At 53.2% G+C, this 23,439-nt stretch overlaps 3 protein-coding genes and 1 long non-coding RNA gene across 9 annotated transcripts; 2 read left to right on the forward strand and 2 right to left on the reverse strand.

Moving 5' to 3' along the window:
* The first annotated feature begins 1,090 nt into the window (after positions 1-1,090).
* Srrt (serrate, RNA effector molecule) lies at positions 1,091-12,382 on the forward strand. 4 transcript variants are annotated; one of them, XM_048433924.3, is made up of 20 exons: positions 1,091-1,359; positions 1,601-1,740; positions 5,593-5,721; positions 5,962-6,108; positions 6,336-6,524; positions 8,226-8,395; positions 8,482-8,666; positions 8,779-8,877; positions 8,959-9,073; positions 9,244-9,401; positions 9,607-9,668; positions 9,753-9,831; positions 10,076-10,264; positions 10,588-10,761; positions 10,842-10,995; positions 11,109-11,302; positions 11,463-11,619; positions 11,762-11,863; positions 12,000-12,105; positions 12,189-12,382. In XM_048433924.3, the coding sequence occupies exons 2-20, from the start codon at positions 1,619-1,621 to the stop codon at positions 12,262-12,264; spliced, it is 2,607 nt and encodes an 868-aa protein (XP_048289881.2). In that variant the 5' UTR covers positions 1,091-1,359; positions 1,601-1,618; the 3' UTR covers positions 12,265-12,382. The 4 variants fall into 4 exon arrangements, with proteins under 4 accessions (XP_048289881.2, XP_048289879.2, XP_048289882.2 ...); XM_048433922.3 differs by having other exon boundaries at positions 11,774-11,863; positions 11,979-12,105; XM_048433925.3 differs by having other exon boundaries at positions 11,774-11,863.
* A 41-nt stretch (positions 12,383-12,423) lies between these two features.
* Positions 12,424-13,623, reverse strand: Ufsp1 (UFM1 specific peptidase 1; the record flags this gene model as incomplete). The annotated part of the gene is made up of 1 exon (XM_048434012.3): positions 12,424-13,623. A coding segment is annotated over one exon (966 nt), but the record flags the coding sequence as incomplete, so codon positions are not given.
* A 1-nt stretch (position 13,624) lies between these two features.
* Positions 13,625-20,563, reverse strand: Ache (acetylcholinesterase (Yt blood group)). Of its 3 annotated transcripts, none has more exons than XM_048433926.3 (5): positions 19,473-20,563; positions 16,791-17,880; positions 15,959-16,443; positions 14,756-14,925; positions 13,625-14,636 (listed from the first exon to the last, which is right to left on the reverse strand). In XM_048433926.3, exons 2-5 carry the CDS (start codon positions 17,856-17,858, stop codon positions 14,506-14,508), a joined length of 1,854 nt encoding a protein of 617 aa, XP_048289883.1. In that variant the 5' UTR covers positions 17,859-17,880; positions 19,473-20,563; the 3' UTR covers positions 13,625-14,505. The 3 variants fall into 3 exon arrangements, with proteins under 3 accessions (XP_048289883.1, XP_048289884.1, XP_048289886.1); XM_048433927.3 differs by having other exon boundaries at positions 16,791-17,883; XM_048433929.3 differs by lacking the exon at positions 19,473-20,563 and having other exon boundaries at positions 13,625-13,970; positions 16,791-18,110.
* On the forward strand, positions 19,135-21,125 carry LOC148123135 (uncharacterized). The gene is made up of 2 exons (XR_015737285.1): positions 19,135-19,271; positions 20,718-21,125. It is a non-coding gene; the product is annotated as an uncharacterized LOC148123135 (long non-coding RNA).
* Positions 21,126-23,439: the final 2,314 nt, after the last annotated feature.

The raw sequence follows: 23,439 nt of genomic DNA on the forward strand, positions 1-23,439 counted from the left end.
GGAACTGGAGTTAACAACCCATGAGCCACCAGAGATCATGGGTGCTGGGAATCAAACTGGTTCTCTGCAAGATCAGGAAGTGCTCTGAATCACTGAATCTTTTTCCAGACCCTTTTGGAAATGTTTTTCTTTCTTTTTTTTTCTTTTCCGAGGCAGGGTTTCTCTGTAGTTTTGGAACCTGTCCTATAGCTCTTGTACACCAGGCTGTCTTTGAATTCACTGAGATCAGCCTGCCTCTGCCTTCCAAATTCTGGGATTAAAGGCGTGTGCCACCACTGCCCGGCGGAAAATGTTTTTGTGACAGGGTTTCACTAAATCGTTCCGGCTGGCCTTGAACTCATTCTGCAGTCTTTGAATTTGTGATTCTCTTGCTTCAACTTCTTGAGTAGCTGGGATTACAGGCCTGTGCCAACATGAGTATACTAAATTTTAAAATGGCTCTTATTGTAAAGACATCTTTTTACATGCTGAGGTTTTCTTGTTGGGAGCAAGGCTGCCCCATTTTTTAGCGTGACATTCTATTTACTGAGACGGGCTTAGTGTTATCTTGGGGAATTACACATTTAAACTGGGAGCTACTAGATCCTGGCGGTTGTTTTGACTACTATGGACAGTTTCCCCATTAAAGTATTGGGCGCTAAAACTGAGATTTGCACGGCTTGCACGTGAATTAGGCGCCTCTGTCCAAGAAAAGCAGGAAGAGCGAGTTTTGCAGGTAGCACATACTGTGGATTTCTGCGGAAGAAGAAAATGGTGGGAGGAGATGCCTTTAAAATGGTTGCTTCTATGCATTATTCCCTAGACATCCACTGCCCTCAACCCCATCCATAGCGCTGAGAGGGCAAACCACCCTTGAAGACATCAAGAGTTGCCCTAGCTCAGGGTTCTTGCAGAGCAACTCCCGGATGCAAACTTGTTCCGACCCAGGAGACGTTAGAGGGAGCGAAATTCTCCATCTTCATTCCCCTCGTGTGCAATAGGAACGAGCACTTACGGGAGGCCTGACTTGGCCGCGCTCAGCTTCCGTAGCTCCTTGTGCTTGAGGGATTTTTGTCGTAAAACCGCGCGAGATTTCCGCGTCTCCACCCTTTTCCCATCAGCCCCTCGTCCCCTCTCTTAGTTTAAGTTTGGCCGGGGGGCTTGTTTATAGTTAGAAGCCCAGCTCGGGGCAGCTCCGACCGTCCGCGCGACCCCCGCCTCACCCTCGGCCGTCTCGCCCTTCTCCTTTTTGGCCTCCGGGCCGAGCGTTGCCCGGTCCTCCTTCCAACCCTCCTTGCGAGCCGTCGCCGAGCGTTCCGGTCCGCCCGGAAAACAAGCCCGCCGCCGGCGCGCGCTTCCAACGGACCCGACCGCTGCCAGGTGGGGGAGGGGAAGGAAAGACCCGGGCGGCGGGATCGGAAGCAGAGGACTGTGCCCGGGGGCTTCGGGGGTGGACAAGGGGGAACCCCTGGGGACAGTGAAACTGTCGGAGCGATCGCCCTGCCCGGGATGGCAGGCCGGCCTCGGCGGGAGGGAGGCGGGCGTGCTGCCCCCGGGAGACTGTCCCTCCTCTGGTCCTCCTTGTTCATCATCACCGTGTCCGCCCGCCGCCGGGCCCCAGGCCTCCTCTGACAGCACGATGGGTGACAGTGATGACGAATACGATCGGAGACGGAGGGACAAATTTCGAAGAGAGCGCAGCGACTATGACCGTTCCCGGGAAAGAGATGAAAGACGGCGGGGGGATGATTGGAATGACCGGTGAGACAATATTAAATTTTAACGTAGTTCCCGCCCCCTCACCCCCCCCCCCAGCCTTCCCACTCCGCGGTTTTATTCCGTTCCTCCTTACCTGCGTCGCCTTTTCCCTTAAAAAATTTTGTTAAGATGTAGTCCACCATTGGACCGTTTTCTGTAATTCCATCTATTTACTGTTGTCTTGGATTTTGAAAAGCCTTTAAGATCAAAGAGACAGCCAGTGGTAGCGGTGGACAGGAGCCCTTTGCAGCTAGTTGGACCGGTGCATCTACCGCACGACGAGTGTAGGCCATATAGGGAGACCTCCAGCTCAAACCCGCACAATAAGAACGAACAGACAGATCAGAGCGTTAGAACCAAGAGTTTGAATGGGAAAATCAGCCTTTATACAGGCATGAGAAGGTTTCTTGTCCCTTTGACCTGGAACTTGCTGGGTAGCCAAGGATGACATTAAGCTTCTGATTCTGTCTACCTTCCCCAGTGCTGGGATTACAGGCATGTGCCACCACATCCTTCTATTAGCTGTGCTAGGGATGGGACCGAGGTCTTTGTACTTGCTGGGTAAGTGCTCAACCGAGTATGGCCCTTGTCCAAGAAGCTCTTGTCCAAGAAGCACTTACGGTTTTGTTACTTGTAAATTGTATCTTTTATCTATTTATTTTTATTTGCTTGTTTTTTTTGGGGGGGGGGTGGAGAGGCGTGATACAGGGTCTCTAGTTCTGACTGTCCTGAAATTCACTACATACATAAACCAGGCAGACATTAAACACAAGAGACCTGTCTGCCCCTGCTTTCCCGCAGAGGCAGGTGGATCTCTGTGAGTTTTGAGGCCAGCCTGTTCTACAAGAGCTAGTTCCAGGACAGGCACCAAAGCTACAGAAAAACCCTGTCTTGAAAAACCAAAAACAACAAAAAAAATAACCCAGTGCTAGGATTAAATGTGTGCCTTTATCACCACCAGCAGCAATATTTTTTTTTTAAATGTGTTGGAGTGTTTTGCCTACATATATTTATGTTGTGCCTGATGCCTGTAAGAAGCCAGGACAGGTGGGGCAGTGGTGGTGGTGCCTTTAATTGCCAGCACTCCAGGAGGCAGAGTTCGATGCCAGCCTGGTCTACAAGAGTTAGTTCCAGGACAGGCTCCAAAGCTATAGAGAAATCTTGTCTTGAAAAAAACCAAAAGAAAAAAAAAAGCAAGAGAATAAGGCAGAACAGTGTTGTATTCCTAGAACTGGAAAGTTGGCAGATGGTTGTGAGCTGCCATGTGATTCTTAGAACAGAGCCTCAGGCCTCTGAACTGCTGAGAGCCATCTCTCTACACTTTGCACTTTGGTTTTTCAGACAGGGTCTCATTATGTAGTATAGACTGGCCTGGAACATGATCCTCCTGCCTCAGCCCCTTCAGTGCTTGAGTTAGAAGTGAGTCACCATACCTAACTTTCCTTGGTGTTCTTTAAGGAAGAAACTCAGAGTTGCTTTTCTGAGTCTGAAACTAGATGAAGTCCTTCAGAGTTCAACAGCGAGGTCAAAGTAGCTTTGGGTACATGCCACACATAGACAGGAGTGAGAGATTATTGCAGAGAAACTTAGTTTCTGAGGAGCAGATGCTTAGCACAGAGATCATAGAAAGGATGTCAGCTAGGAGAAAGACCATCAGTTAGTGTTTCTGGTTTGGTTTTCAGGATGAGTGACAGATGAGCACTGTGCTACCTGTAGGATAGTCATCTTCAGCAAAAGCAGTTGTGTGATTGGCTGGGGAGCCTGAAGCGTTTTCTTACAGGTGCGGTGTCAACACTGGAACTTCACCCTTAATGTTAGCAGACTTGTGTAGAAGAATAAGCTAAGAGAAATTGTTACTTAGAAGAAAGCTGTCTATATTTGTTGCTAATGGAACTTGCTGGTAGAAACAAATTTTGGAAAACTTGTATCTACTGGTATGAGCTTGAAAATGTCCTAGTGTTCAGACTTTTCTGAGATAAGCAAGCAGCCTTTTATGAAATAGATCTTTTTTGTTTTTTGTTTGTTTTTTTTTCTTTTTGGTTGTATGTGGGGTTTTTTTGTTTGTTTGTTTGTTTTTAAACACAGGGTTTCCCTGTGTAGTCCTGACTGTCCTGAAGCTCATTTTTAGACCCAGCTGGCCTTGGAACTTAGAGATCCACCTGCCTCTGCCTCTCAAGTGCTGGGATTAATGACTTGCCCCATGGAATATATCTTGATACTGTATAGTGAGAAATGTCAGGAGCTGCTCAAAAAGCTGGTAGCGTAGTGAGTAGAAGGGCATTGAACATTCTAGGCAAGCTACAGCCTTAGCCTACTGGTGTGGTTTGGTGAAACAGACCAACTAACTTTTTAAAGACAGGGTCTTATATAACCTCGTTTGGTCTCATATTTACTATGTAGCTGCCTCCATTTTCCAAGTGCTAGTTACCTGCCTCAGCTTTTAAACTACCTCTTTCCAGGAGCAGAGCTCACCCCTGTAATCAGCACTCCTGAGGCAAATGCAGGAGGATTTGTGCAAGTTGGAGACAATCCTGGTTTAAGTAGGGAGTTCCAGACGAGCCATGATTACAAATGAGAAGAACCTGTCTCAAAAACTACAAGGGGATCTAGCGAGGGACTCACACCTTCTATTAGTCGTAGGAGTCAGGGGCCAGCCTGATCTACACAGTGAGTTCCTGGACAGCTAGGACTACATAGAAAGACCCTGTCTAAAAGGTAAATAAATAAATACCCTCCCCCCCCCAAAAAAAAACCCACAAAACCCAAAAACTACCTGACCCAGCTGCTTGAGAGGCTGAGGCAGGGGGATTGAGAGCGGCTGGGCTTGGTGGCCCACACCTTTAATCCCAGCATCTGGGAAGCAGATGTAGGCATTTCTCTATGAGTTTGTGGCCAGCCTGGTCTACAGAATGAGTTCCACGACAGCCAGGGCTACACTGGGAAAACCTGTCTCAAAAAAAAAAAAAAAAAAAGTTAGAGAACTCTGCCAGCACAGCAGGAGTCCGTTAACTTTATGCAGAAGGTATAGCGGTGTAGCTCAAATTGTCTGAAAAGGCCATTTAAGTGTTTTCTTTTATGATAATGCAAGTGGGTCACAGTTGTCTGTCTTTCCGAAATCTTACCACTGTGGACGCTCTTCTGAACCAGACCTCCTCAGAATAACTTTGTGATGTAAGCTTATAATCTCTTCTCCTCTTGAAACTGAGGCAGGAGGATCTCAAGTTTAGGTACTTCCTAGTATGCAGAGTGAGTTCAGGGGCATCCTGACAGGGGCACGGCACAGCTCAAAGGTGGAAAAAATTCAGGAAGCGCGAGATTGAGTTTCTGTACCTCCACAGTAATCTACATTAGTGTATAGTTTTAGGGTTCACAGATGCTAAAGCTTTGCTTTAATGTAAGTGTAGTGATGTGTGCACTTGGGATGTGAAAGTAGCAGATAGGTTCAAAGTGATAAGCTGTGGTCACATAGGACGTTCAAGGCCACCCTGTGTGTGAGCCACCACAGCTGTCAAGCTACTGTGCTTTGTGCGTGTGTGCAGTGCTAGAGAATGAACCCAAGACCCGCGTTTTCTTGTCCTCCTCCTCTTCTTCTTTTCTTTCTTTCTTTTTTTTTTTGGTTTTTTGAGACAGTTTTTCTGTGTAATAGTCCTGGCTGTCCTAGAACTTGCTTTGTAGACAGGACTGGTCTTAAACTCACTGAGATCCACCTGCCTCTGTTTCCCAAGTGCTGGGATTAAAAGCGTATGCCACTGCAGTCCGGCTAGGCCTGTGTTTTCCAGGCAAGCATTCCACCAATGCATCTGCATCTCCATCTTAGCTATCGTCTTTCCTATGGTGACTTGTTCTTACTTTCAGAGAGTGGGACCGTGGCCGTGAGCGCCGTAGTCGGGGTGAATATCGAGACTATGACCGGAATCGAAGGGAGCGCTTCTCACCTCCTCGCCATGAACTTAGCCCTCCACAAAAGCGCATGCGGAGAGACTGGTGAGGTGGCATTGCTTTCTTTTTTAACCCTCAGCTCCCTCAGGCCTCAGCCCTCCTTTCCTGCTGAAAGCTGGTTGCTTCCATGTCTCGGTCATCCCCCACACACAGCCTTCCTTTGTCCTATTTATCCCTGGGGTGAGAGACTACATCCTATGTGTGCCCCTCTTCCTGTCCTGTCCATGTCCTGGAGAGGTGGCTCTGGTTCTTTCTGTGTCTGACTTTTGTGTCCCCCATCCTCAGGGATGAGCACAGCTCTGACCCATACCACAGTGGCTATGACATGCCCTATGCTGGGGGGGGTGGGGGACCAACTTACGGCCCCCCTCAGCCCTGGGGCCACCCAGACGTCCACATCATGCAGCACCATGTCCTGCCTATCCAGGCCAGGTAAAGCCTGGGGTTGTGGGGAGAAGGGATTTTCCAGGTTTCGGGGAATGTCTGGGGCTGCTAGAGACTAGGGCTGGAACCTGGGAGAGGGCTAGGTTCTGGGTGCCTGTGAAGTTAGCACTTACTGCTTGCAGAGGTGGGCATGTGGGCAAAGGAAGGGGTGCGGTGTCTGACTGCCTAGGCCCTACCTCTCCTTCACAACCAAGCCTTCCTGATTGAACTTCCAGGCTAGGCAGCATTGCCGAGATTGACTTGGGTGTGCCACCACCCGTAATGAAGTCCTTCAAAGAATTCCTCCTGTCCCTGGATGACTCCGTGGATGAGACCGAGGCAGTTAAGCGCTACAATGACTACAAGCTCGACTTCCGAAGGCAGCAGATGCAGGACTTTTTCCTGGCTCACAAAGATGAGGAGTGGTGAGTTCCCCTGCTTACCTGCCCCTTTCGCCCTGGCCCATTTCTCCGGTCTGGCTGGAGGAGCTGCAGCCTTGTCCTCCTCCAGTTCTCCCCAACATGGTGCTTCCTGGGGGTGGGAAAGGGGAGGGAAACAGTGTTGGCTGGTGGGACCCCCACCCATCTCCCTTCTTTGCTGTCCTCACTGGGACACCTCCAGGCAGCTGACCAGAGCTACTTAGCCTCTTGGGGCAGCACAGGACTGCGACCCTCTTGTTGGTGTGGGTCATGATCATCCCCAGTCACCAGGACCCCGTGTGGCAGTGGTCTCCCAAAGGCAACGAGTGAAGCCAGACAAGAACAGCCAAGATCTCAGGGTCGTTTGACAGAAAAAAGAATTTGAATTTTTTTTCCTTATGTGGATGTTTTAATTTTAATCAACCATCTTTTCCCCTCTCCTGCTCCTCCTCCTCATCCTCTTTCTGCTCCTCCTCCTTGAAAAGAGCCAGAACTGGGAACTACACCCGCTCATCGACGGAGCTCGGAGCAAACCCACCTCCACCCCCACCATACCCAGCCCATACATGAGCCCCTGGGCAGAGCGGCGGGGCCCGGCCAGGCAGACAGACAGGGCACCGCTGTGCACAATGCAGTGGTCTAGCTGAATGTATTGCTTAGGCAGCTAGTCAGTCAGGGCCCCCACCGCGGAGGCCCGCGGGGGCGGGGCATCTAGGCCGGTCACCCCAGCCAGGAGCCAGCGGGCAGCCCGCCAGCCAGCATGGGCCCTGGGCGCCACTAGTTAAATCTTGAGCTCTGTTTGACCAAGCAGCCAAGGTAAAGATACTGGAGGTGACGCCTGCGGCTTTCCTCTCTGCTCAGCCTGTCCTGTCCTGTCCTTGTGTGCCCCTTCTGATGCCCTGTGTGTCTTTGGATCGCTCATGAACCTTCCATTCTTTCTTTGTCCATGTTCTGCTCTCTGCTGAACACTTTTGTTTTCTCAGCTCGTCTGTCTTTGTTTCAGATTTCTGGACCCTCCTTACATTTCCCCATACCTCCTTTCCTCTTTATTTCATACCCCTAGTTTGTTCTTTCGATTTCCTTCCCTACCCTCAGAGGCCTATTAAAATGTTTCCTTTTCACACTCTCCCCAAATTCTAACCCTCCAGCCCTCTTTTCTCTCCCACGGGCCTGTCTGAGCTGTACAGCCCTGGCCTCACCCTTTGCTCTTTCCTGTCCCTTCACTGCCTTATCATCCCGCTAGGGAAGAAAGGTGTCCTGCCTTTTGGGCTTTTCTATCTGGTACACTTCAGGTTTCCTTCTGGCTCCACCTGGGTGGAGGGAGTTGGCGGGAACCTCGTCTGGGCTTGGCCAGGAGAGGGAGGTTCTCTGGGGGCTCCTGCTCCCTAGCTTTCTGTGAAGCATTGGGAATGGAAACCTTGGCACACTAGTGCTTCTTCCCACAGCAGTAGAGCTGCCTCATGACCCGTGACCAGAGCATGGTCCTAACAGAGCTCTCAGTTCTTGCTTCTCCCCAGATCTTCCCAGAGCATGACCTCTGGCTCCTTTTGGGGTGTTGGGTGGTTTTAGTGCACCCCTTTCTTGATTTTATTACCTTCTGTGGGTGTGAGAGGCTATGCCCCACCTTTCTTGGGCCCCTCCCCATAGCCTTGCCTGGACCTTTAGTAACTGTTTTGTTTCTCCTACCCTGCTTGCTTCTTCCCCCAGGTTCCGATCTAAGTACCACCCCGATGAGGTGGGAAAGCGTCGGCAGGAGGCCCGGGGGGCCCTGCAGAACCGATTGAAGGTGTTCCTGTCCCTCATGGAGAGTGGCTGGTTTGACAACCTTCTCTTGGACATAGACAAAGCTGATGCCATTGTGAAGATGTTAGATGCAGGTGTGGGCTTAGAGGCTGGGTAGGTCTTGGCTGGGAATAGAAGCCGGAGTAGTTCTGGTTACGACCTCTGCTGTTGTCTTTGATAGCTGTCATTAAGATGGAAGGTGGCACGGAGAATGACCTCCGAATCCTGGAGCAGGAAGAAGAGGAAGAACAGGCAGGCAAGGCTGGGGAGGCCAACAAGAAAGAGGAAGGCCGTGCTGGACCAGTCCCGGGGGATGGAGAACGCAAGGTCAACGATAAGGATGAGAAGAAAGAAGATGGAAAACAGGTCAAGAGACGGGGGCTGAGGGAGCCCTAACCTCCATTGCAGCATGGTAGGGGTGGCTCTGATGCGGCCAGAGGGAAAGATTGACATTCTCAGAAACTGTCTCTTCCTGTAGCCGGAAAATGACAGTCCTAATGATGACAAAACTAAGAAATCTGAGGGTGAAGGGGACAAGGAGGAGAAGAAAGAAGAGGCTGAGAAGGAACCCAAAAAGGTAAGGTGTGTCTTGCATGAGGCCAAGGTGTCAGACCGGATCCTGGGTGGTCTTGATTGGCTTGCTCCTGTTGTTCCCCAGAGCAAGAAGCGGAACAGGAAGCAGAGTGGTGATGACAGCTTTGATGAGGGCAGTGTGTCCGAATCTGAGTCCGAGTCTGAGAGTGGTCCAGCTGAGGAGGAGAAAGAGGAGACTGGTACGCTTCACTTTTCTTGTTCCTGCTCCTTTGTTTTACTGTATGGGCTGGTGAAGAGAGAGAACATGCTCCAGAGATAGATTGTCTGACTGGTGGGAAGGCGTCTGGTAGTAACTGCTACTCCACCCAAGTGAATAAAGTTGTATTAACTCTTACTTCTTCCTGCTTAGAAGAAGCACTTAAAGAAAAGGAGAAGCCCAAGGAAGAAGAGAGGGAGAAGCCCAAGGATGCTACAGGGCTGGAGTGTAAGCCCCGGCCCCTGCACAAGACATGCTCTCTCTTCATGCGCAACATTGCCCCCAACATTTCGAGGGCAGAGATCATTTCTGTGAGTGGGGACATTGGTCTTGGGGACAGGGTTGGCTGAGGTTCAGATCCTTCAGGTGGCAGGCTGCCTTTGGCTTAGGGATGCCTGGTTTGGTCTGCCTTGTGGTTTTGAGTATTGGGGATGAAGGGTACTTCTTTAGGGTTCTAAAAGAGCAGAGATGAAAGGCTTGAGCTGAGTCACTCTTCTTTGTTCTTGACTCCTGCAGCTCTGCAAGCGGTACCCAGGCTTTATGCGAGTGGCGCTGTCGGAGCCCCAGCCCGAGAGGAGGTGAGCTGGACAGTGATGAGCAGTCCCGCTGGCTCCATCCCAGGACCGTGCTAACAAGCTCTGCTAACAAGCTTTCTCATGTAGGTTTTTCCGCCGTGGCTGGGTGACTTTTGACCGCAGCGTTAACATTAAGGAGATCTGTTGGAACCTGCAGAACATCCGCGTAAGTGCTGGGCATGGACGGGGCTGCAGGAAGCAGCGCAGGCTCTGCCTGTCCACTTGTAACCACAAGTGTTCACCTACTTATTTCCCTTCTCTCTGAGAAGCTGTGGGGCTGGGAACATGTTCAATCCCTCTGGTCCCTGACCCTTGGGGAGTTTGAATTTGACCAGCAGTTCTCTATAGGGCCCAGTCTTGAGGGTGTAGCTTCTGAGGTAGTCATTAGCCAGCTCCTTGTGTCCCTACAGCTCCGTGAGTGTGAATTGAGTCCTGGTGTGAACAGAGACCTGACCCGTCGTGTCCGCAACATTAATGGTATCACACAGCACAAGCAGATAGTGCGCAATGACATCAAGCTGGCAGCCAAGCTGATCCACACACTGGATGACAGGACCCAGCTCTGGGCCTCTGAGCCTGGGACACCTCCTGTGCCCACAGTAGGTGACTCCCAGGGATTGTTTCCCATGCACCCAACTGCTCCTTGTGCCACCTCTGACCTCATTTTCTTTTTTTTCCTAGAGTAGCTCAGTTGAGAAGTCAGAGGGGTAAAGTGTAGAACAGGAGTTGAATGTGTAACTGAACAATCTATGGGGAGAACTCACTAGCCCTCTGACCTCATTTTCTTATTTCCATGACCTCTGGATCTTATCTAGAACTTTCTGGGCTGGGCAGGAAGGGCCTAGATAGTGGGGAGCAATAGGAAGCGCTTCCCTCTTCCCATGGTCTATGCCTCACTGTCCATCCGTCTCACTCCTACTAGAGCCTGCCCTCGCAAAACCCCATCCTGAAGAACATCACTGACTACCTGATTGAGGAAGTGAGTGCGGAAGAGGAAGAACTTCTGGGGAGCAGTGGAGGGCCCCCTCCTGAGGAGCCTCCCAAGGAAGGCAATCCAGCAGAGATCAATGTGGAGAGGGATGAGAAGCTGATCAAGGTGCCAGCTGTGCCCATCTGGGGTGGTGTGGCCCTGGGGGTGCAGGCTGCGTAGTGACCTGGTATGTCTCACTCCCTCAGGTCTTAGATAAGCTTCTTCTCTATTTGCGGATTGTGCACTCTCTGGATTATTACAACACTTGTGAGTACCCCAACGAAGACGAGATGCCCAACCGCTGCGGTATAATCCATGTTCGGGGGCCCATGCCTCCCAACCGGATCAGTCATGGAGAAGGTACGCTTGAGGTCCCCTGAATACTTCTCTTGTGTCCCACCTGTCTTCTCCTGTCCCTCCTTACCCCTGCTTCCAGCTCCCTTTCAGCATGCTCTGTTGTCTAATCCACACAGTGCTAGAGTGGCAGAAGACGTTTGAGGAGAAACTAACTCCACTGCTGAGTGTGCGTGAATCGCTTTCTGAAGAAGAGGCCCAGAAGATGGGGCGTAAGGACCCCGAACAGGAAGTGGAGAAGTTTGTCACCTCCAACACGCAGGAACTGGGCAAGGATAAGTGGCTATGTCCTCTCAGTGGCAAGAAATTCAAGGTCTGGGATGTGGATGTGAAAAGAATTGGTGGGAGGATTGGGAGGTGGCCTTGGGGCAGCAAGGCCCCTTAAAGGACTGAAGGAGGCTGTGCCTGCCCACGGGGTTCTGGAGGAACGAGACTGCAGCATGTGCTGCCCTCTTCTGGTTCTTCCCACCCAGGGTCCTGAGTTTGTGCGCAAACATATCTTCAATAAGCACGCAGAGAAGATTGAAGAGGTGAAGAAGGAGGTGGCATTCTTTAACAACTTTCTCACAGATGCTAAGCGCCCAGCTTTGCCCGAGATCAAGCCCGCTCAGCCACCTGGCCCTGCCCAGAGTAAGATACGATCCATGGGGGGCTGCCACACCTGATTCCTTACTCCTTGAGAAGTGTACCCCACCAACCTTCCAGCCCTATTCCTAGAACCCTTGTCATTTCCTTTCCTCCTTCGCAGTAATTCATGTTCCTGTCCATGTTGTACTCCCCCCAGGCCTGACTCCAGGACTTCCCTATCCGCACCAGACGCCACAGGGCTTGATGCCATATGGTCAGCCCCGGCCTCCCATCCTGGGCTATGGAGGTGAGTCTGGAAGGGCAATGCAGACTCGAAGGGCTTGGTGTTTGTGGAGGGCTCCAGAGCTTAGCTAGGCTGAGGTTGAGGTCAGTTTTTAGTTCAACCTGGGTCTTTGTCATAGCTGGTGCTGTCCGCCCTGCAGTCCCAACAGGAGGGCCTCCATACCCCCATGCTCCGTATGGTGCCGGTCGCGGGAACTATGATGCTTTTCGAGGCCAAGGAGGATACCCTGGGAAACCTCGGAACAGGTGAGCAGCAATGGACAGGCCCACGCTCCTTCCCCTCCTCTGACCAGGGGCTTCTATTCACCCCACACTCCTGTATTTCACAGGATGGTTCGAGGAGACCCGAGGGCCATAGTGGAGTATAGGGACCTGGACGCCCCAGATGACGTTGATTTCTTTTGACCCCTCTACATCGACAACCATCTACTTACTACCCATGACCACTTTATCCCATCAGCTGAAAATTTTTTTGTACGTTGTTTTTCCTGCTAGTAAAAAGCACTTTGGTAGTGTCTCTTAACTGTGCTGTACACCTTTTCCCAAACACAGGCTGGACCGGAGTCAGGTGAATTGTGCCAGTTTATTATTATTTTTGAGAAGTGTCCCTCTAACCCTGGCTAGCCTAGACCAGCTAGTCAGCTGGGTAGACCAGGCTGACTTTGAACTCAGATCCCCGTGCCTGTGCCATTGTCCCCTGTCCCAGAGTTTTGGTGGTGGAAGAGACTTCTCTGCTGGGGACCTGTGAGTAGTCTCAGTTCTGGAGCCTGTCCCACAGTGCAGGCAGGGTGTATCGATTCAGGTACGTCTGGTCAAGCACAGGTTGTAAAAGGAATTGGAATCAAAGACACTGCTTACCTTTTGCCAACCCACCCACCCAGCAGCTTGCAGTTCGCTACTGTTCTTCGGAGTGCCCCAGTAGTGTGGGTCCAGTATCAGTATATAGGCTTCCGTACCTGGCCCCTCACAGATTCCCAGCAAGGCTTTAGACTGAGCATCTGCATCCCCTCCCACCATTACTGGGCCGCCGCCCTCCATGAAGTGGGAATAAAGCTGCTCCAGTTCTCCCAAAAGTCCGGCTCCACGGGGCACGTGGCATAGGCGCCCCTGAAGTCCTCCAAAATGTTGAAGGCAGAGACTGGCCTCTACACAGCCAATCCAGTCCCGAGAGTCCCGGAACCCGGGGGGCTTATCGCCCATGTCCTCCAGGGCAGCCTGTATGGCTGCCAGCCCAGGCACGCCGGAGGACTGGCCCTCTGGCCAAGAGCACAGTGTCTGCAGCGTGCGGTAGCCACATCCCCAGCCGCGGTCATCCAGTCCGTCGCAGCCGTAGTGATAGTAAAGGTAGTGGCCCGAGAGGAGGGCCAGTCGGGTGGGACCGTGGCAGGGCAGAGCCAGGCCCAGGTGTACGTCCTTCAGCAGCTCCAGGGTGCTCAGGCAGGTGTCAGCCGAGGCGGGGCGAATTACGGGTTCCCGGTCTTTTCTGGAGCTAGCTGCGGGCAGGGTGGGCGCGCGGAGCCGGGGAACCCTCACCAAACCGAAGCACGGAGGAGAAATGCCACAAGTAGACACCGAGTTCGAGCTTTCTAAAAGGCGCGGACGAACAGCCTTGCTGCGCAGTCGCAAGCTCCGCCCCAAGGGGTGGGTCCAGAACTTGCTTCCGCCGGATCCTGCAGGCAAGGTGCATCGATGTTCGCCAATCCTGAGGCTTCTGTTTCCAGCAGTGACTCGGTCCCCGCCCCAACTTCCCGCCAGTCGCACAGACTAGTGGCTGTAACAGTTTATTGGCGGCCCGGAGGGGCGAAGGCACCGCGGGAATGGGAGCTCGGTCCCAGACATGCAGAAGAAGGGGAGCCCCTGGTGGGGGGAAGTCGGGATGGGGTGGACAGGGTCTGGGCTTGGTTGTATTATATCCCAGCCCTTAAATAAATAGTATATATACAGCTAGGGCTTGGGCAGGGCGGCGGGATCTGAGGGTTCCCCCCAGGGTCACAGGTCTGAGCAGCGCTCCTGCTTGCTGTAGTGGTCGAACTGGTTCTTCCAGTGCACCATGTAGGAGCTCCAGCGGTGGAACTCGGCCTTCCACTGGCGCTCTGCCTCGTCCAGCGTGTCTGCGGCCGGGGCGCCCAGCAAGAGTAGGAGAAGGAAACGGAGCGGGGTCGGGCAGCAAGAGGGGGCGTGAGTGCGCCGCCGTGCACGCCACGTAGGAGGCCGAAGGGAGTGGTGGGAAGAGAACAGTGGATGATACGGAGAACGAGAGTAGAGGTGGAGAAGGGTGGCAGGAACGCGAGTGGAGAGAAATGGTCGGAAGGTGGAGGGGAGGGACAGGACCAGAATGGGAGGAGGGTCCATGGGTTGGGGGAAAAGAGAGAAGACACAGAAATGGTTGGCGGTTATAAGCCCCATTGACTGACGCTGTCTATCCCCGGGTCCTTCTTCCCTCAACATCAGGCTCAATTTCCAGGTGATAATTTTACATTAAAAAAGAAAACTGGTTTTGGATTTTCGCTTAAACTAACTTTGTCCAGTTTGTCTCGGCTTGAGAAGGGAGTGGGGTGCTGTATCCCTAGAAGGGGCCCCTTCTTTCCTTCCAGCCACATACTAGAGTAAGTGTCCTCTGAGGCCAGAGGAGAGAAGAGGCTGTAGTCATAGCCACGGAAGCCGAGAGTGGAGGAGAAAAAGAAGGAGAAGGAGAAGGGGCAGGAATAAGTCGGGCCTGGGCCTCGGGGCAGCCTCCCCATGGGCGGGGCTTGGGCAGGTGCAGGGAGCCTCCGTGGCTGGGGGAGGTGGAGAAGAGAGGGGATTACACCCTGTCTTTGCATCCCTTTTCTCTTCCCTCCTTCCAACCCTTGCCGCCTCATTAGTTCCCTGCCCCTCACCCCTACCCCGCGCCTACCAGTGGCGCTGAGCAATTTGGGGAGAAAGCGATTCCAGAAGGCGCAGGTCTGGGCGCGCAGCCCCCGCCGCACCTCCAAGGGCCTCAGGTTCAGGCTCACGTATTGCTGCGCTCCAGTGGTGTACGGTGGCCACTGTGGGGTCTTGGAGTCTCGAGGGTCATTGGGGTCCCTGCGGAAGGAAGGGGAAATCTCAGCCTGCCCAGAGGGACAAGGAATGAAGTCGATTCTTTTCCTGACTCTGAACCCTCTTCAACTCCAGGGAGACACCCATCCTCTCCTCCCTACTCCTCCAGCCATCTGACTATCACTATCTGTGTGTGTTCTTGCGTGTGTCACTGTGTAACTCAATTTGGCAATGCTTCTGCCTCAGTTTCCCTGAGCCCAGGAACGACAAAGGATGTTTTTCCTCCGGACTTCTCTGTCTTCTTTCTCTATTTCCCTTTGTTTTTTTAATTTTTATTTTCCCCCTTCCATCAAAAAAAAAATCCTAGTTATGCGTAGGTAGGTGCAGTCCTGTCTCTAAAACATCACCTTTACTTTGGGTGACAAAATATCTGATGCCCTCAAGGGTTTGTGCTTGCTAGGCAAGTAAGTATCAACTGAGGTACACCTCAACTCTATTGCCTTTCTGTCTTTGTTTTTAAATTATGATGATGAGTGTGTGTGTGTGTGTGTGTGTGTGTGTGTGTGTGAGAGAGAGAGAGAGAGAGAGAGAGAGAGAGAGAGAGAGAGAGAGAGGTGGAAGTCAGAGAGTAAATGTGTGGAGTTTTCTCCTTCCACGCTTATGTGAGATCCAGGGATCCAGCTCAGATAGTCAGGCCTGCACAACCATCCCTTTTAGCTGTTTTGAGCCATCTTGCCAGTCACCTCGCTATCTCTTGCAGTGCTGGGGATGGTCTTATATATATTTGTGTTCTTGGCCTTCTACCAGTGAGCCATACTTCCAGCACTCGCCCAACCCCTCCCCCACCAAGGCCTCCTATGTAGTTCCAGGTAGCCTGGGCATATAGAGTAGACTGAGCTCTATCTCCTGAGTGCTGGGATAAAAGGTATCCGACTCTGTCTCTTAAGGACTCCCCCTTCTGCCTGCCTTGTTCTCGCATCCCCTTTCCTTTGTGGGTATTTCTCTTCTTCCACTATCAGCCATAAGCACCCCTCTCCCCTGGACCCCCACAGGCCATTTCCACTCCAATACCACTGACCCTGTGCGAGCAAAATTGGTCCAGTATTTCATAAGTCGCTGAGCAAAGATTCTCTCCTCCATGGTGTAGTTCAGCGAGGGGTCCAGGGGGAGCCCAAAGATGAACTCGATTTCATAGCCATGGGGCACCCCCATCCAGAGGGGCCAAGTCAATGTGGAGGCACGGTGTTCAAAGACGTAGGCATAGACCCGGGCCCCTTGGGCAGCCAGTCGCCCAGCCAGCTGGGCCACAGGGCACACAACGTTGTGGTCGCCTACCACTGCACTCATGGCATCCCTCAGGTGGGCAGGGTCCTCAGGGTGCAGCCAGTCTGTATAATGTAGGACCACAGCCTCGGCCGCCAGGTCACTTGCTTGGGGTACACCGATCCGCACCCCAGCCAGGAACTGGGCCCGACTGATGAGAGATTCATTGTCTTTGCTGAAGCCTGGGACCCCGTAAACCAGAAAGTAGGAGCCCTCGTCCTTCACCACACCCACCAGCACCTGAGGATTGTTGGAGATGGGGAGAAGGATGGAGAGATGATAGACAGCAGACAGAAACAGATGAACAAACAAATAGCCAGAGAGACGAACCATTACAGAGTCAGACCTACGTAGAGCAGAGAGCAGGGAAGGGACAAGGCATGGAGAGAAAGAAAAAAATATACCCGTAGTGTCTTTTTTTGCCCAGCAATCACTATGGGATCTGAACCCTCCTCAGGGAGGGACTGACCTTGGGACCCACAAGCTCGGACCTCTAACTGGGTCTGCAAGTAAGCCCTCATGCTTGGGTCTCTGGGGAAGGGGAGGAGTGGATGAAACCCAGAATACTCTGGTCAACCATTAGTCACCTGCAGGTCTTGAAAATCTCCAGCATTGATGAGGGCCTCTGGCGTGTCACTGAGGAAGTCCCCGTCAACCACAGGCACGAAGGAAAATCGGAAGATACTTTCTTGAGGCAGCACATGCCACTCGTGGTCCACCAGGTCCTGAGCTGGCCGAGTCCGCAGGCAGGCTATCAGCTCTGTGTCATTGCCACCAGCGCCACCTGGGGGACAGCCCACTAGGCGGGCCAGCAGTGTGGCCCTGCGCCTGGCCTCTCCTGCACTCACGGTGGCCCAGGGCCCATTGGGCGTACCACTCTGTAGGACAGCCCTGTGGAAGAGGCTCCGGCTGGGTGGGGACAGAATGTGCATGCCCACCGAGGCTGCACCTGCACTCTCCCCAAACAGAGTCACTGACATTGGGTTTCCCCCAAAGGCTGCAATATTTTCTTGTACCCATTGCAAGGCAAGCCGTTGATCCAGCAGGCCTACGTTGCCAGGGGCTTCTCTGCTGCCCGGCAGAGCCAAGAAGCCAAAGGTTCCTACTCGGTAGTTCATAGATACCAATACGGTCCCCTCAACCTGGGCCAGGAAACGGCCATCATACACGTCCAAGGAGGATGCTCCACTGTAGAAGCCACCCCCATAGATCCAGATGAGGACAGGTGCGGGAGAAGTAGGCCTGGGATATGGTGTCCACACATTAAGATACAGGCAGTCTTCACTCAGCTCTCGGTTGGGGTTCCACATCTCAGTACCCTCAAACCCAGGGTACAGGGTGTCCACATATTGGTAGCAGACATTTTGAAAGGTGGTAGCATCCAACACTCCTGACCAGGGCCGCTTGGGTTCTGGTGGCATAAACCTACGTGAGCCCACAGGTGGCTCTGCAAAGGGGATGCCCAGAAAAGCTGCGACTGGGCCCCCAGGGGCCTTCAGGCGAATGCCCCTCAGCGGGCCCCCTCGAACCCTCACCAGCAGCTGTAGGTCTTCCCGGCCCTCAGCCCCTGCCCCTCCTCCCAGGAGGGAGAGGAGGAGGAAGAGGAGGGGAGAAGCCAGGGAGGGTGTGTGCAGGGGATACCAGGAAGGCCTCATGACTGCCAAGACAGGCGAATGTCTGCTGGGAGAAAGAAAGGTAAAGGGTGAAGACTGGAGGCAGCTCGGAAGGAGATTAAGTAACAGTTTTGCCCAAGGGTTATCAAGGAGTTGCAGAGGAGGTGGGGCAGATTGGCAAGGGGAGGGGAGGGGAGGGATGGAATCAAACTCGGAGACAAGACGCAGGCAGACAAACCAGAGGGAACACAAGATCAAACAGACACACACACACACCCAGACCACAAGTGCAACCGACTGAGATAAGACCCACTAATATATACTCTCCACAGCCCAGCAAGTCCCAAGGCCTCCCATACTACCTCCTTTCCCTGCCTCTGTGGCTTGGCTTAAGACCCCCTTGCATACAGTGCAGGGTTGGAAAGGCCTCAGTTCAGGTACAGGCCTCAGGACAGGGGTGGGGCCCTCAAAGACGGGTGGGGCCCTTCAGGAGCTTGCAAGTTTTGGTAAGAAGGCACAGCCCAAGTCTCTCCTGGGTTGGCCAAAGCCTCCGGGGACTGGGTTGGGCATTCAAGGTATTGGGAGTCCCAGGTCCTGAGGGCATCCCAAATCCTGTCCAGTCCACACCTTGCCCCACCCTGCTCCGCCTCATCTTCTTCCTGGTACAGCCGGTTGGTACCCGTTTGCTTCTCATCAGCCGCACCCCTCTCGTCTGACTCCAGCCAATTGGCTCACCAGCCCCTTGAGGGGCTCCCCAGGACTCAAGCCCCTGTGTATCTCTATATTGCAGTGCCTGCCGCTGCCAACCGAGAGCAGTAGAGACCAAGAGGAGGCCAGCGCTCCCAGCCCGAGCCTTGATGTGGGGGGGATCTGAAGGATCGTGAGCATCGCAGAGGGGACTGAAGGGCGAGTCAGGACGCCTGTGTTCCGGAGCTCCGGAGATCCCCGCTGCAAAGGCAGGGGTGCTATTTTGGGGGCAACAGCTGTTGTAGTTCCGGCATCTCCAGCCAAGAGATCAAAATTCCCCGGGTCGGAACTACCCCCTCCGGGCGTTCACCCATCACCCAGCCAGCCCTGTTCGTCTGGATCTGGGGATAGTGGCGTTGCTGGAGATTAATCAGGAAACCCGAGTGGGGCTAATTATAACTCGGGGCTTCCGCTGAGCCTCCCTTTAGAAAAAAAAAAAGAAAGAAAGAAAGAAAATAGAGACGGAATCTCCGCAGGAGGGGGTTCTGGAGCTGGCAAGGGGCTCTGGGTAGGGACGTTGGGGTCGCGGCCTTCGGGATGGGGGGTGGTGCAGTCGGGATGCCAGTAACCTGCGCAGTTTGGGCTCCGCCCCAAACAAGGGGCGTCTTCCAATGTCCCCAGACTTGGAGGAGAGTGGGGAATGGGCCTTCAGGGGGTCCCTGCAGGAAGAGAGCGCAGAAGCAGCGACCGGCCAGGCGAGCATCACCAGTAAGTATGCAGCGGCTAGCGGGAGTTTCAGAGGAGTGCGAGGTAGTGTGTGTGGGGGGGCCCGCTGGGCAGGCCCGGGAAGGCAGGAGGTGCAGTGGAATCTATTTGGGGGGCTCCGATCATTCCAGGACCGCCCGGTTCCCCTGGGATGCGGATTGGTCCCCAGGAGGTGGAGGGTCCCGAGTGGGTTGGGAGACTCACCTGAGGCGGCTAAGCCGGGCCGGGTCGGGCCGCGCCGGGAGCTGGAGGCGGCCAATGTTCCCCGGCGCAGGCTGAGCCGACAGTGACAGCCGCCTCCGGCCCCCCGCACACACCCCTCCGGGCCGCACGGCGCCCCCGCCCGCCCACTGTCTCCGCCCCCGCCCCTCCCCGCTCCCCCGGGCTGCCACCTCCCCTCCTTCTCCCTCCCTTCAAGCCCCGGGACCCCGGGGAGCGGGGGCCCAGACACACTCCAGTGTTAGACTCAGACAGACCGACAGACCCGCAGACCTGCAGCGACCGGTCAGACACCCACGTGACAGACGGACCGCAGCCTGCGGAGACACCAGACACCGCTCACGCAGGCGACGGTCTCCTGCGGTGACAAGTCACAGACAGACCGACTTTCATGGACGGAAGGACATAATGACAGCCCCAATCCAGAAAGATCAGAGGCCTATTACTTGAGCATCTGTAACCACGACATAGCATGGGGGTGGCACAGGAGAAGCGACACGTGAAATCCTGGCCGAGGACCCCCTCAGCTGGCATTGGTAGAAAAAAATGACGTGGAGCATCTCTGGAGATGAAAGGACACCTGTGGGAACAGATACAGAAACATAGGCTCTTCCTCATAGGAGGAGACCCCCGAGGGCAAGGAGAGGTGACCCGGGGACAGTTGAGAACGCAGGCCACATAGTGGCCTGCAGAAGGCTGCAGGGCGAGACTGCACACTGCTGCAGCAGTGGAAACTTCCGGAACCCCCAAGGGTGGGCTTCAGCAGATTCCCCTGACCGATGACCTCCGGCTGTCATCACAAGGGTCCGGCCGGGCCATGACATCACCAGGCCAAGTTTTCATTGGTCGCTGTGGTTAGCAGGTGGGAGCGGCCAGGCCTTGGAGCCCCCAGCCTGCTCAGGAGTCCTACAAACCACACGCCCTGCCTTCTAGGGAGTCTCCCTATCAGCACCCGAGTGACGGTGGAAATTGTGCAGCTTTGTGCCCACACGAGATCACTACGAGAGGGACAAGTGGCTCGCGGGGTGGGTGGGGGCATCTGTCTCTGGAGCCTGCCGGCCGCTGCTGCGTGGGAGACTGGCCTGCACGCGCGAGCGTGAGGACGTGCGCGCGCGCGCGGTGCGGGTCGCTGTGTGGAGCCGATGTGGGGGGAGGACACGGGCACGCATGCTCGCTGTGAGCGCCACGCGCTGTCCTTTGCGCCCCAGACACTCATCGGTCACCTCCTAGGTCCTGGGAGCTAGGGCGCATTGCCTTGAAGAAGGGGACACCAGCGCTGAGTCGAACCCCGCCCAGATGTGCGCTTTCCATCTCTCCAAACTACGACATCCCCACCCCCCCCAACCCTCCAGTCCCTGGAGAACCTGGCCACTGCATGCCGGGAAACGCATCTGCAGGCCAGCTCACCCGCGACGAGTCGGTGCTTGACTCGATGACACGGTCGCCAGGTGGCGCCAGAGGCTGCCACTCTGACCTGGAAGACGAGTGGAATCAGCCCTTCATTATCTGTTTCCTGGTCTTTCTGGAAAGAGGGGCGAGGGTGTGTTACTGTCGCTGTGGGAGAGAAAGGGTATGAAGCGGCTTCTGAGCGTGATAATGCTAGATCATTAAAACCATGGATGGAAATGGGGAAACGAATGAGCCCGGTCTTGTCCAGTCTTGATGCTCAGGGACTTTTAGCCCATAAAGTGGGCCCTGTTAGTGATGGTATCTTGTGCCTTGTCCAGTTTGTTCCAGAACAAGTGATGCTGGGCAGTTGTCATCTGATCTTTGTAATTACGAGTTTGTTTCACCGGAGGAAAGAGCTGGGACAGGAATAAGCTATCTGTGGACCTCAGGGCTATTGCTAAACCCATAGTAGCTTAGATGACTAAGTAAGTGAAAGAGCGGGGAAAAGGCAGGTGGTGACCAGGCAGTCAGGACGCTTGCCATCAACATTGTAACCTAAGTTCCACCCCTGGGGCCCACAAAGTGGAAAGAGAGAATCAACTTCCGGAAAGGTGTCCTTTGACCTCCACATGTGCACCGTGGCATGTACCCTAACCCCCATAAATAAGGACGAAGGAAAAAGAGGGGGAGGAGGAGAAGAGAAGCTTAGAAGACAGCCATGTAAGGCTGGCACATTGCGCTTGACGTCAGGGACCAGTTGCTTTTACCACAGGGAACCTTGCTGCCCCTTTCCCTCTGTCTTGCTTTCCCATCTTCAGCAAGGGACTCCCATCAAGTGGCATAATGAGGCTACTGTTACATCAGCCATGACATCTGCATTCCCCAAAACGGGATCGAAGAAGCATTGAACAGCATTCCTCCTCCTTTTAATGTCATTTTCTGGAGACTGACCCGCAGTCCTTGCGTTTCCACACCACTGGCCAAAATACTTGAGTTTCCAAAAGCTCCAAAGTGTAATTCTAAGATCATAATTGCTACAAAAGAGGCCCAAATATGTTGACTTTGTTTAGATTGCTCTAAAGTTTGACAGTATTTGACACATTTAAATTACGTTTTCTTTATTTATCACAAAACAAATGCACGTGTGTGTAGAGATCAGAAGATAACTCGTGGGAGCCGGTTCTCTCCTTCCAGCACGTGGGTCCTGAGGACAGATTTCAGGTCTTGGCGGCCACTAAGCCGTTTATCAGCTCTCGACTGTCTTTTTTTTTATACAACTTATTTTTATTTTATGTGCATTGGTGTTTTGCCTGCATATATGTCTGTGTGAGGGTGTCAGATCTTGGAGACACAGACAGTTTGTGAGCTGCCATGTGGGTGCTGGGAATTGAACCCAGGTCCTCAGGAAGAACAATCAGTGCTCTTAACCACTGAGCTGTCTCCAGCCTCCAGCTGTCTTAATAATAGAAAGAAGAGAGAACATATTCTTGGGGAAGGTCCCTATCTGCTAAATGCCATGACACCTTCCTTTGTCTCTGTCACCTCATGTGTGAAACACATCCAAAGTACCCAGATTTGGAAGATGACCCCATTGCTTCCACAAAATCTGCACCCCTAGTTTGTAACCTGTGCTCCAGGATTGACTTGGGTTCTCGTGTCATGCCTGGGCCATCCACCGGAGGATGCTATTTGAGCTCCTGTGGTCCTCCTGGAGGAGTAACATCCATATCGTCCACTGGAGGGCACTGTTTGGGACTTTGGAGGTTGGCAGGGAAGGAGCATTCAGAATGGAGGTCCTTGAGGACATTGTGGAGATGGAGAAGTGGGTAGGACAAGCAGCCTAAACAGGGGAGTTCTGTTCTGGGGACACTAGGTCCTGATTTAGATCTTTCCAGGGAAGAATGAGAGGGACAGTCTCCAGCCAATGCCATCCTAGGTTGTTCTTTTCCAGGGGGTGTCCAAAGCAGCCATTGCATGACTCCCAAGAATTGAGGTTGTGACTCTCAAAAATGGGCAATTTGAGGCTATTTCTTTCATTGTCCATTGTTTCCTATGTCCCTTACTTCAGGTTATCCTAAATTTTAGGCTAGGGGCTTGTCTCAGTGGTAAAGCACCTGTCTAGAATCCCACAGTGAGGGGCTGGGGTGTGGCTCAGCAATTGAGGTTGCTGCCCTTGGATGTGAAAAATCCTGGGTTCTATCCCTGTCCAGCATAGGGGAAGTTGAGGAAGATAATATCCCTTTATTTTAAAAGAAGCCTTAACCTTGGATTACACTTTTGAAACTCAGATGACCAAGGAGAACTATCTTTTACATAATGGTGGGACGATCACTTTGGACTATTTTTATTTAAAATGTTTTATCTTGACATTTATTTATTTGTTTTTATATCCGTGTGTGCACGTGCATGTGTTCACAAGTGTGCCTTGTCGCATGTGTGGTGGTTAGGATGGGTCCTCTCTCTGTGTGTGGGGTCAGAGGATGAGACTCAGGTCATCGGGCTTGATGCATGTTGGGCGAGTGCTTTACCTTTGAGCTGTGACCCCAGGGACCAGATACTTGTC

The sequence above is a fragment of the Myodes glareolus genome, chromosome 2 (assembly GCF_982192425.1).
Source record: "Myodes glareolus chromosome 2, mMyoGla1.1, whole genome shotgun sequence".
Lineage (NCBI taxonomy): Eukaryota > Metazoa > Chordata > Mammalia > Rodentia > Cricetidae > Myodes > Myodes glareolus.